The 13,478-nt window shown below is 44.7% G+C and overlaps 1 protein-coding gene across 1 annotated transcript in view; it reads right to left on the bottom strand.

Annotated features, from left to right (window-relative positions):
* Window positions 1-958: 958 nt before the first annotated feature.
* Window positions 959-13,478, bottom strand: part of LOC139555962 (vacuolar protein sorting-associated protein 18 homolog) — a 25,775-nt gene continuing 13,255 nt past the window's right edge. The window contains exons 11-16 of the mRNA XM_071369382.1: window positions 9,171-9,305; window positions 8,716-8,943; window positions 8,302-8,442; window positions 4,099-4,308; window positions 3,593-3,832; window positions 959-3,223 (exon numbers count right to left, since the gene is read on the bottom strand). Coding sequence (XP_071225483.1) covers window positions 2,927-3,223; window positions 3,593-3,832; window positions 4,099-4,308; window positions 8,302-8,442; window positions 8,716-8,943; window positions 9,171-9,305 — 1,251 coding nt within the window. The 3' untranslated portion in view covers window positions 959-2,926. The remainder of the gene's footprint in view (window positions 3,224-3,592; window positions 3,833-4,098; window positions 4,309-8,301; window positions 8,443-8,715; window positions 8,944-9,170; window positions 9,306-13,478) is intronic.

The raw sequence follows: 13,478 nt of genomic DNA on the forward strand, positions 1-13,478 counted from the left end.
GAGGAGAGAGAGAAATGGGAGGAGAGAGAGAGAGAGACAGAGACAGAGAAATGGGAGGGGAGAGAGAGAAATGGGAGGGGAGAGAGACAGAGACAGAGAGAGAGAAATGGGAGGGGATAGAGAGAAATGGGAGGGGAGAGAAATGGGAGGGGAGAGCGAGAAATGGGAGGGGAGAGACAGAGACAGAGAGAGAGAAATGGGAGGGGAGAGAAATGGGAGGGGAGAGACAGAGACAGAGAGAGAGAAATGGGAGGGGAGAGAAATGGGAGGGGAGAGAAAATGGGAGAGAGAGAGGAGGCAGAGAGAGACAACTATCTCAACAACAACGAGCTAGAGAGGAAGAGGTTCTTGGGTTTGCCTCGTCTGAACCTCCTCTCATCTGCTCTTCAAGGGAATTTGCAGCGGAAATGTATCAACAGAAACATTTTAACGTGTATTTCCTAGTCAGTTGTGTCAAAAAATGTCCCATTAGCAGGTGATTTATACAACATTATCGTTTCTGAGGATTACTACTCCTGAAGATTACCGAGCTACATGCTCCATCACTCAACGGGAAGTATCGCGAGACGGTTACTATTGTGATTTTTTGGGGGGCGATTTTATGACTGACTTGATATGAGCTATAAATTGCACATAAAACATGTTGCCATGTAACTGTTAACATCATCAATATGTACCTGATTCATATAATATATTTTACAACCTTCACACTTACTTTTTAAAGAGATGCAGAGAAAATGCTTGTACATTTATGACAATGTAAAACACTGAACTGAAGTACTAGGCCATTTCCTTGTCAGTTGCTGCATATTTATGAGAGGAAGCCGTCTCACTCAATCCAAGAATAAAATCCTAATTTAAAATGTGAATATTTTCGACTTTCAGATAGAAGCTCTCTCACTCCATCCGAGGAATTCATTACGCTCAAACACTTGAAATAAAACAATTTTAAAAAGACTGATTTAAACATTTGTTTAATTTTCACAAGTGCATTTTTAGCAAACCATAGCAAAGTGTGGTTACACTGACCTGATCTCAGAGTCACAACAGAAAACACTGTCAGTCAATGAAACAGGGGTGAAGGAAGTGACACATAACATGAGTAATTCAGCACATTCATTCTATAGTACTATTCATGTCTCTAGCCAGTGGAATTAACTAATACCAGTTGAGATTAATCAATCTGAATTTATAAAATCTACATTTCAGAGACAATTTCAGAGTTGTTTTGTTAATTCAGACAGATTTGAGTGTAAAGACGGTAAACTGATCTACTTTAGTAACGTCTGATGAAGCAATGTGCGTGTAAGAGACTAACAGCCTCAGTACTGTCTGAAGATTAGTAGAAAAATGAGAGAAAGAGACTAGAATATATGATATTACAGAGACACAGAGGAGCCAATCAAATGGCTACCCAGACTATTTGCATTGCCCCACCCCCTTTTATACTGCTGCTACTCTCTGTTATTATGTACATATTACCTCGACGAACCGGTTCCCCCGCACATTGGCTCTGTACCGGTACCCCTGTATATAGCCTCCACATTGACTCTGTACCGGTACCCCCTGTATATAGCCTCCACATTGACTCTGTACCGGTACCCCCTGTATATAGCCTCCACATTGACTCTGTACCTGTACCCCCTGTATATAGCCTCCACATTGACTCTGTACCGGTACCCCCTGTATATAGCCTCCACATTGTACCGGTACCCCCTGTATATAGCCTCCACATTGTACCGGTACCCCCTGTATATAGCCTCCACATTGTACCGGTACCCCCTGTATATAGCCTCCACATTGTACCGGTACCCCCTGTATATAGCCTCGCTATTGTTATTTTACTGCTGCTCTTTAATTATTTGTTATTCTTATCTCTTACTTGTTTTTGTTGGTATTTTCTTAAAACTGCATTGTTGGTTAAGGGCTTGTAAGTAACCATTTCACTGTAAGGTCTACAACCTGTTGTATTCAGCATTTCACTGTAAGGTTTACACCTGTTGTATTCAGCATTTCACTGTAAGGTCTACACCTGTTGTATTCAGCATTTCACTGTAAGGTTTACACCTGTTGTACTCAGCATTTCACTGTAAGGTCTACACCTGTTGTACTCAGCATTTCACTGTAAGGTTTACACCTGTTGTATTCAGCATTTCACTGTAAGGTTTACACCTGTTGTATTCAGCATTTCACTGTAAGGTTTACACCTGTTGTATTCAGCATTTCACTGTAAGGTTTACACCTGTTGTATTCAGCATTTCACTGTAAGGTTTACACCTGTTGTATTCAGCATTTCACTGTAAGGTCTACTACACCTGTTGTATTCAGCATTTCACTGTAAGGTCTACTACACCTGTTGTATTCAGCATTTCACTGTAAGGTCTACTACACCTGTTGTATTCAGCATTTCACTGTAAGGTCTACTACACCTGTTGTATTCAGCATTTCACTGTAAGGTCTACTACACCTGTTGTATTCAGCATTTCACTGTAAGGTCTACTACACCTGTTGTATTCAGCATTTCACTGTAAGGTCTACTACACCTGTTGTATTCGGCGCATGTGACAAATAACATTTGATTTGATAAGAGGTTACAAAGGAGATCCGGCATTCCTTCCCCTCTCCTGTGTCTATCCATCACCAGGCAGCGGTGGCTATACTTCCCATTATCAGGGAGATATTCCATTTCCATTTCAGCATAAGTTGTCCATTTCAGTCATCATTTCAGACATTTCTGAAATAAACAAGTCTATTTCACTCAAAGAGTTCAGACAGCTCATTTCAGACCAGTTCCAGTCCCACTTCATTTCACTTGTCATTTTCAGAATGGCAGCTCAAGTCCATTTCCGACCCGTTCCATTCAGACAGCCACCTCAAGTCCGCCACGTCAAACCTGTCCAGTTTCAGGCAGGTCCAACCATCCATTTCAGAGCCAGCTGGACTTTTCCTCCTCGAACTTCTGTGGATCAATAAACGGCTTGTCGATCGACTTGATCATCAGCTCCCCGCAGTACACACACTCGCAGGCCATTATGTCATCGATGTCGGACTTGATCTGCTCGCGGCTGACCCCGGCGCTTCCTTTCCCCAAGCTGGCGGTGTCGCCCTCCTTCTCCTTGGGGGCGGGGCGCTGGCGGGACTTGGAGGTCTGAGTGGCTGCAGTCAGCTTCTTCTGCAGCTCATCTAGTTTAGTCTGCTTGTAGGTGGACAGGTGAGGGCTCACCTAAGGAAAGACCCACTGTTACAGTGTGTGAGCCCCATACAAGATCAATAGTGTTTTTTTATTTTATTCACTAGTTAACTACTGAATCTCCTGGGGGAAGAAGACATTAGTTGTGATACATTTTTGGGGATATCCTCCTCCAAGCCTTTTTCATTGTGTATGTAGCATACATCATTTACAAATATATACACAGTAATGACCCAATGACCCTCTGTTTGCTGCAATAGATTGTTGGCTAACTCTTCTTTAAATCGGGTCAAAGCTCAAGATAAAAGAAGGATGTGCTACTGACCTACTGGTATATATATCGTAAGCTAACTGTTCTTGAAATCGGGTCAAAGGTCAAATTAAATTGGTTTGCATACTGACCTCCAGGAAGAGGCAGTCGTAGTGGAACATGTGACCACAGAGGAACAGATAGAAGGGTCTGTTGAGGAGGGGGAAGTCGCAGGCAGCACATTTCTCCTGGCTCTCCACCACCCCGTACTTGTTCCTCATCTCCTGGATGTCCTCTCTGATCCGCTTGGCGCTCTCCGTCGCCTCCTCCATCTCCTGCTTCAGCTCGTCTATATGCTGGTTGTATTCCTCTAAAGAGCTGCAGATAGCCTCCTGCAGGGAGAGGGGAGGGGGGGGCGGTGGTGTGGAGGGACATAAAAACACAAATACATGTCAAATACTTACTAGAAGCTGAGATTTGGTTCGGGTGCCAAGATTACATACTTACAAACATTTGGTTTGGCTGGTACAATGGAAACAATAGAATAGTCCCCAAAAGTGCAAGCTTCAAGGTAAATTAAGTGCACCTCAAATACTGTCTCGTATGTTTGTGTGTTTGTTTATTTGTTTAGATCCTAAATATTTGATGACACTATTACCTTAAAGTGGTCTATGGTGACGAAGTCTGGGAAGAAGGGCAGTATGTCTTCGATCTTGAGCAGGTTACAGCTGGACAGACAGTTCATGGCCTTCTTCACATCCTTCTCCTCTTGCACCACGTGACGGGCGATCTTCAGCCACAACTTCTTCCTCAACTCCTCATCATCCTCAGGCAGGTCAGCGCACGTCTTGGCCAGGTCCACATCCACCTGGAAGGACAAACAGCACAGGAGAAGCACCAGCCGCTTGAGGAAGGGTTTTCAAGGAGCGGGACACTAATCCAGATGCTTATAAGAAATCCCGCTACGCTCTACGACAAACCATCAAACAGGCCAAGCTTGAATCGAGAACTCAGGTTGAATCCTACTACACCGGCTCTGACGGTCGTTGGATGTGGCAGGGCTTGCATACTATCACGGATTACAAAAGGAAACCCAGCCATGAGCTGCCCAGTGAAGCGAGCCCACCAGATGAGCAAAATGCCTTCTATGCACTGAACCATGCATGAGAGCACCAGCTGTTCCAGACGACTGTGTGATCACACTCTCTGTAGCAGATGTGAGTAAGACCAATCAACAGGTTAACATTCACAAGGCCACGGGGCCAGACAGATTACCAGGACACATTCTCAGAGCATGAGCTGACCAGCTGGCAAGTGTCTTCACTGATGTTTTCAATCTCTCCCTGACCCAGTCTGTAAATCCTATATGTTTCAAGCAGACCACCATAGTCCCTGTCCCCAAGAACGCCAAGGTAACCTGTCTAAATGACTATCGCCCTGTAGCACTCAAAACTGTAGCACTCAAAACTGAAATGGTTTGAAAGGCTGGTAATGGCTCACATCAACACCATCATCCCAGACACCATGGACACAGTCCAATTCACCGCCCCAACAGATCCACACTGCACTTTCCCACCTGAACAAGAGCAAAACCTTTGTGACAATGCTGTTCATTGACTACAGCTCAGCGTTCAAGAACCCTGGGACTAAACACCTCCCTCTGCAACTGGAACCTGGACTTCCTGACGGGCCGCCCCCAGGTGGTGAGGGTAGGCAACAACATCTGCCACGCCGGTCCTCAACACTGGGGCCCCTCAGGGGTGTTTGCTTAGTCACCTCCTGTACTCCCTGTTCACCCATGACTGCATGGCCAAACACAACTCCAACACCATCATTAAGTTTGCTAACGACATGGCGGTGGTAGGCCTGATGACCGACGATGATGAGACAGCCTATAGGGAGGTGGTCAGATACCTAGCAGTGTCGTGCCAGGACAACAACAACCTCTCACTCAACGTCAGTAAGACAAAGGAGCTGACCGTGGACTACAGGAAACGGAGGGCAGAGCACACCCCCCTTCACGTCGACGTGGCTGTAGTGGAGCGGATCGAGAGCTTCAAGTTCCTCAGTGTCCACATCACTCAGGATCTATCCTGGTCCACACACACCGACACAGTCGTGAAGAGGGCACGAAGATGCCTCTTTCCCTTCAGAAGGCTGAAAAGATTTGGCATGGGTACTCAGATCCTCAAAGTTATACAAAAAGCAAGATTGAGAGCATCTTGACTGGTTGCATCACCGCTTGGTATGGCAACTGCTTGGGCTCCGACAGTAAGGCGTTACAGAGGGTAGTGCGTACTGCCAAGTACATCATTGGTGCCAAGCTTCCTGCCATCCAGGACCTCTATACCAGGCGGTGTCAGAGGAAAGCCCTAAAAAAGACTCCAGCCACCCAAGTCATAGACTGTTCTCTCTGCTACCGCACGGCAAGCGGTACCAATGTACGAAGTCTGGAACCAACAGGACCCTGAACAACAATGTTGTTAACAATGTCTACACTGTATTTCTGATCAATTTGATGTTAGTTTAATGGACAATTTATTTATTTTTTCTTTCAAAAACATGGAGATTTCTAAGTGACCCCAAACATTTGAACGGTAGTGTATATTGAGATAATATATGCATGTATATTGTGATAACCTCTGTGTATATATTGTGATAACCTCTGTGTATATATTGTGATAACCTCTGTGTATATATTGTGATAACCTCTGTGTATATATTGTGATAACCTCTGTGTATATATTGTGATAACCTCTATGTATATATATATATATATATATATATATATATATATATATATATATATATATATATATATATATATTGAGATAATGTCTGTATATATATATATATATATTGTGATAACCTCTGTGTATATATTGTGATAACCTCTGTGTATATATTGAGATAATCTCTGTATGTATGTATGTATATATATATATATATATATATATATACAGTGGGGAGAACAAGTATTTGATACACTGCCGATTTTGCAGGTTTTCCTACTTACAAAGCATGTAGAGGTCTGTAATTTTTATCATAGGTACACTAACTGTGAGAGACGGAATCTAAAACAAAAATCCAGAAAATCACATTGTATGATTTTTAAGTAATTAATTTGCATTTTATTGCATGACATAAGTATTTGATCACCTACCAACCAGTAAGAATTCCGGCTCTCACAGACCTGTTAGTTTTTCTTTAAGAAGCCCTCCTGTTCTCCACTCATTACCTGTATTAACTGCAACTGTTTGAACTCGTTACCTGTATAAAAGACACCTGTCCACACACTCAATCAAACAGACTCCAACCTCTCCACAATGGCCAAGACCAGAGAGCTGTGTAAGGACATCAGGGATAAAATTGTAGACCTACACAAGGCTGGGATGGGCTACAGGACAATAGGCAAGCAGCTTGGTGAGAAGGCAACAACTGTTGGTGCAATTATTAGAAAATGGAAGAAGTTCAAGATGACGGTCAATCATCCTCGGTCTGGGGCTCCATGCAAGATCTCACCTCGTGGGGCATCAATGATCATGAGGAAGGTGAGGGATCAGCCCAGAACTACACGGCAGGACCTGGTCAATGACCGGAAGAGAGCTGGGACCACAGTCTCAAAGAAAACCATTAGTAACACACTACACCGTCATGGATTAAAATCCTGCAGCGCACGCAAGGTCCCCCTGCTCAAGCCAGCGCATGTCCAGGCCCGTCTGAAGTTTGCCAATGACCATCTGGATGATCCAGAGGAGGAATGGGAGAAGGTCATGTGGTCTGATGAGACAAAAATAGAGCTTTTTGGTCTAAACTCCACTCGCCGTGTTTGGAGGAAGAAGAAGGATGAGTACAACCCCAAGAACACCATCCCAACCGTGAAGCATGGAGGTGGAAACATCATTCTTTGGGGATGCTTTTCTGCAAAGGGGACAGGACGACTCTACCGTATTGAGGGGAGGATGGATGGGGCCATGTATCGCGAGATCTTGGCCAACAACCTCCTTCCCTCAGTAAGAGCATTGAAGATGGGTCGTGGCTGGGTCTTCCAGCATGACAACGACCCGAAACAGACAGCCAGGGCAACTAAGGAGTGGCTCCGTAAGAAGCATCTCAAGGTCCTGGAGTGGCCTAGCCAGTCTCCAGACCTGAACCCAATAGAAAATCTTTGGAGGGAGCCGAAAGTCCGTATTGCCCAGCGACAGCCCCGAAACCTGAAAGATCTGGAGAAGGTCTGTATGGAGGAGTGGGCCAAAATCCCTGCTGCAGTGTGTGCAAACCTGGTCAAGAACTACAGGAAACGTATGATCTCTGTAATTGCAAACAAAGGTTTCTGTACCAAATATTCAGTTCTGCTTTTCTGATGTATCAAATACTTATGTCATGCAATAAAATGCAAATTAATTACTTAAAAATCATACAATGTGATTTTCTGGATTTTTGTTTTAGATTCCGACTCTCACAGTTGAAGTGTACCTATGATACAAATGACAGACCTCTACATGCTTTGTAAGTAGGAAAACCTGCAAAATCAGCAGTGTATCAAATACTTGTTCTCCCCACTGTATATATATAGAGATAATGTCTGTATATATATATATATATATATATATATATATATATATTTTGAGATAACCTCTGTGTATATATTGAGATAATATATATATATACAGAGGTTGAGATAATGTCTGTATATATATATATATTGAGATAATGTCTGTATATATATATATTGAGATAATGTCTGTATATATTGATGGTGTAGCACACAATTTGCACATTCTTATTCTTGCAATATCCTGTTAATATCAAACGATCAAAAGTTAGCTACAAATTCATCAAAACTAGCCAAGACACTCACTTGTAGGGCCAGATCGACAGCTTCCTCATACAGCTCCAGGATCTTATAGACCAGGACACAGGCCTGGAGGTAACCGTGTTCAGCACACAGCCTCAGGGCGTACTTTAAATCATAGTGGATGTCTGACAAGTGGGTCCCAGCCTGTCAATAATAACAACACATTTGATTTATTAATAATATATATTTGTGTATTAATAAAAATAATAATACATTGTAATATTATATTTGATTTACTTTCAAGATACCCAAGGACACTTAAGAGTAAACTAGAATAAAATATAAAACACGTCATTATGAAAAACAAAGGTCAATTCCACAATTATCAAGACATTTAGTCTGCGTGTCCTTGGTGAAAAGTAAGGTGCTATATAGTGAACAAGGTGCCATTTGGGCCGGTCCCAGCCTTGAACCTACCTGTTCCAGGTACCACAAGAGACTATCAGGTTTGTACTTGGCGTAGAGGGACAGCAGGTAGTTGTGTATGGCCTCTTCGGTCACAGTGAGCTGGTAGACACAGAACTCCATGTAACGGATGGTCTCGTTGATCTGTTGTGTCGAACCCATCTGACTGTAGTTGACCAGGGCCGGGATCAGCTTCTTAGGCTCCAGCCTGCTACCCATCTGGATCCAGGCATCCACCACCTTTTACGGTTATTAAAAAAGGTATATTTATTGTTGATTAATTCATTCAATTTCAATTAATTATTCACGGATAAACAAATCTGCAGTTTAAGTGCATGATTTTCCATGAAAATTGAAGATAAAGTATGGTATGTCAAACTGAATTGCATTGTACTTGAATACACCAAGACAATAATAATAACAACAAAACATTTCATTGCAAACGGTTAAAAAAATCATTGTATCACCTTCTTAGGTATGTGTTGCATGAGGATGGGGGAGAACTTATAGAAGAGCTTCTCGTCGCAGTGCTTAGAGAGCACCTCCAGGGCGGCGCTATAGTCATCATGCTGACAGTGGTGGGAGATCACCCTCTCATAGTCCTAGAGAGAGAAGATAGACTCTTTCTTAAATCCCAGAAAATGTCAAAACAGCAACAGATAAAAGACATTCTGTATACAAAACAGAAAATAAAAAAAGTGACATAAAATGTCCGTAACATTAGGAGGCTGGTGTTAATTTGAGCACCTAGTTTAGTCTTAGTCTTAAAATAACTTTTGTAGTTTTTAGGTCACATTTTAGTAATTTCATCCTTTGTTAGTTTTAGTTATTATCAGTCGACATAAAACTATGGATAATTTGTCTGGTTTTAGTCACAGCCATATTAGTGACCTAATAATGAAAATTGAGGCTACCTCTAACTTCCATCATGTGCACATTCAGATAGCCTTGTCCAACTAGGCCTACTATCCCTTAGCCGGTAACAATGATATCGTGGCAGATTGTAACCAATGCCAGCCATAATTAACCATAAAGGCTATAGAGCTTTGGCTACAGGTTCAAAAGGCTGTTTTTCACCTTTGGGATGAATTGGAACGCCGACTGCGAGCCAGGCCTAATCGCACAACAGCGGTGCTCGACCTCACTAATGCACTTGTGGCTGAATGGAAGCAAGTCTCCACAGCAATGTTCCAACATCTAGTGGAAAGCCTTCCCAGAAGAGGGGAGGCTGTTATAGCAGCAAAAGAGGGGACCAACTCCATATTCACGCCCATGATTTTGGAATGAGATGTTAGACGAGCAGGTGTCCACATACTTTTGCTAATGTAGTGTATATACACCTAAAATACATCATACCTCTCTCTACACATTGATCTGGTACTTCCTGTATATAGCTCCACATTGATCTGGTACTGGTACTCCCTGTATATAGCTCCACATTGATCTGGTACTGGTACTCCCTGTATATAGCTCCACATTGATCTGGTACTGGTACTGGTACTTCCTGTATATAGCGCCACATTGATCTGGTACTTCCTGTATATTGCTCCACATTGATCTGGTACTGGTACTCCCTGTATATAGCTCCACATTGATCTGGTACTGGTACTCCCTGTATATAGCTCCACATTGATCTGGTACTCCCTGTATATAGCTCCACATTGCTCTGGTACTCCCTGTATATAGCTCCACATTGATCTGGTACTCCCTGTATATAGCTCCACATTGATCTGGTACTCCCTGTATATAGCTCCCCATTGATCTGGTACTCCCTGTATATAGCTCCACATTGATCTGGTACTCCCTGTATATAGCTCCACATTGATCTGGTACTGGTACTTCCTGTATATAGCTCCACATTGATCTGGTACTCCCTGTATATAGCTCCACATTGATCTGGTACTGGTACTCCCTGTATATATCTCCACATTGATCTGGTACTGGTACTCCCTGTATATAGCTCCACATTGATCTGGTACTCCCTGTATATAGCTCCACATTGATCTGGTACTGGTACTTCCTGTATATAGCTCCACATTGATCTGGTACTGGTACTTCCTGTATATAGCTCCATTCTTGTGTATTTTATTGTATTCCGCATGTTAGTTACTATTTTATTTTTCATAAGCCAGCATTTCACTGTAAAGTCTACACCAGTATTCGGTGCATGTGATCAATACAATTTGAACACAGATTAATGAATTACAGTGCACATGGGAAAATATAGTTTTTTTGTTTGTGATCAAATCAAAAATAGCCTACATGAAAGACAGAGTAAACATTGTTTCTAGTTGAAGGCAGTGACAAGTCCGGTGTCCTGGATTCAAATCAGTTCCAAAGATTGACGAGTGACTGAAGTGACCGCGCCTGGGAACTGTGTGGGAGAGTGACCGAAGTGACCTCCTGGGAGCTGTGTGGGAGAGTGACCGAAGTGACCGCCTGGGAGCTGTGTGGGAGAGTGGCCGCCTGGGAGCTGTGTGGGAGAGTGACCTCCTGGGAGCTGTGTGGGAGAGTGACCTCCTGGGAGCTGTGTGGGAGAGTGACCTCCTGGGAGCTGTGTGGGAGAGTGACCTCCTGGGAGCTGTGTGGGAGAGTGACCTCCTGGGAGCTGTGTGGGAGAGTGACCTCCTGGGAGCTGTGTGGGAGAGTGACCTCCTGGGAGCTGTGTGGGAGAGTGACCTCCTGGGAGCTGTGTGGGAGAGTGACCTCCTGGGAGCTGTGTGGGAGAGTGACCTCCTGGGAGCTGTGTGGGAGAGTGACCTCCTGGGAGCTGTGTGGGAGAGTGACCTCCTGGGAGCTGTGTGGGAGAGTGACCTCCTGGGAGCTGTGTGGGAGAGTGACCTCCTGGGAGCTGTGTGGGAGAGTGACCTCCTGGGAGCTGTGTGGGAGAGTGACCTCCTGGGAGCTGTGTGGGAGAGTGACCTCCTGGGAGCTGTGTGGGAGAGTGACCTCCTGGGAGCTGTGTGGGAGAGTGACCTCCTGGGAGCTGTGTGGGAGAGTGACCTCCTGGGAGCTGTGTGGGAGAGTGACTGAAGTGACCTCCTGGGAGCTGTGTGGGAGAGTGACCGCCTGGGAGCTGTGTGGGAGAGTGACTGAAGTGACCGCCTGGAAGCTGTGTGGGAGAGTGACTGAAGTGACCGCCTGGAAGCTGTGTGGGAGAGTGACCGCCTGGGAGCTGTGTGGGAGAGTGACTGAAGTGACCGCCTGGGAGCTGTGTGGGAGAGTGACTGAAGTGACCGCCTGGGAGCTGTGTGGGAGAGTGACTGAAGTGACCGCCTGGGAGCTGTGTGGGAGAGTGACTGAAGTGACCGCCTGGAAGCTGTGTGGGAGAGTGACTGAAGTGACCGCCTGGGAGCTGTGTGGGAGAGTGACTGAAGTGACCGCCTGGGAGCTGTGTGGGAGAGTGACTGAAGTGACCGCCTGGGAGCTGTGTGGGAGAGTGACTGAAGTGACCGCCTGGAAGCTGTGTGGGAGAGTGACTGAAGTGACCGCCTGGAAGCTGTGTGGGAGAGTGACTGAAGTGACCGCCTGGAAGCTGTGTGGGAGAGTGACTGAAGTGACCGCCTGGGAGCTGTGTGGGAGAGTGACTGAAGTGACCGCCTGGGAGCTGTGTGGGAGAGTGACTGAAGTGACCGCCTGGAAGCTGTGTGGGAGAGTGACTGAAGTGACCGCCTGGAAGCTGTGTGGGAGAGTGACCGCCTGGAAGCTGTGTGGGAGAGTGACCGCCTGGAAGCTGTGTGGGAGAGTGACCGCCTGGAAGCTGTGTGGGAGAGTGACCGCCTGGAAGCTGTGTGGGAGAGCCGGCAGATCAGCTCAGACGGCGCAACTGAAAGACAATATTCTGCATGCATGAAAAGGAGCTTCATATCAAATTAAATGTCCATTAGTCTCATGTGGAATTCTCGTCTTGTCAAATTTTTGTAGACTAAAATGAAAAGCCATTTGTAGTAGTTAATCGTTTTTTTCCCGCGGGGCATTTCGACTCGTTTTCGCCATAGGAATAGGTTGCTGCTGAGTATTTTCATCATAGTTATTGACAAAATGAACACTGTTAGAGACAACCAAAAGAGAGCAGCAATAAGTACCACAATACAATACCATGAATGAATAGCAGGTTAAGGGGTCAATTCTATTTCAATTCCAGTCAATTCAGGAAATACAATGAAATTCCATTTCTCTTCAATTAGAAAAATGTGGAATTGGGAATTTGGTTCCATGGTTGCCATGGTAGCCTAGGTGAGCTTTGTAAATATTGTTCATATCTTTTTAAAAGTGTTTTTTGTTGCATTTTGTAATACTTTTTGGGTGATTGTGGCTGCTCTAGGCTTAGATCACCATATCCTATGGTCTTGACTCTCAGAGTTGCTGAATCATGATGAAAAGTATTTAGACTTGTTAGCTAGCTAGCTAGCTGGCTCTTCGGATTCAAATAATGTGGCTTTTTGTTTAATCTGTTTGGAAGTATTACACCAAGGACTGCATTCTGTGTCCAGAGGTAGCAGAGGAAGGTCAGGGACTGTTCAGGGAATGCTCCTAACCACTGACAAGATGTGGTGGCTTTTCGTGCACTTTTCAGCAGCCGTGGCATCACCCAGGTGGGCGCTACACTCCTGGAAATGAAGGACCAGAACCAGAGAAGTGGCTCCAATGGAGAAGCAGGTGTTGAAGAGCTCTTCGTTTTCAGACTGTCTTCGTGGAACCTACACGGCCTTTCCCGCCCAAACTGTCTCAACCTCATCCCAAGCTCACTGACACCGTTTCAGCCTGCTATATAC

Source organism: Salvelinus alpinus, chromosome 27 (genome assembly GCF_045679555.1).
Source record: "Salvelinus alpinus chromosome 27, SLU_Salpinus.1, whole genome shotgun sequence".
Lineage (NCBI taxonomy): Eukaryota > Metazoa > Chordata > Actinopteri > Salmoniformes > Salmonidae > Salvelinus > Salvelinus alpinus.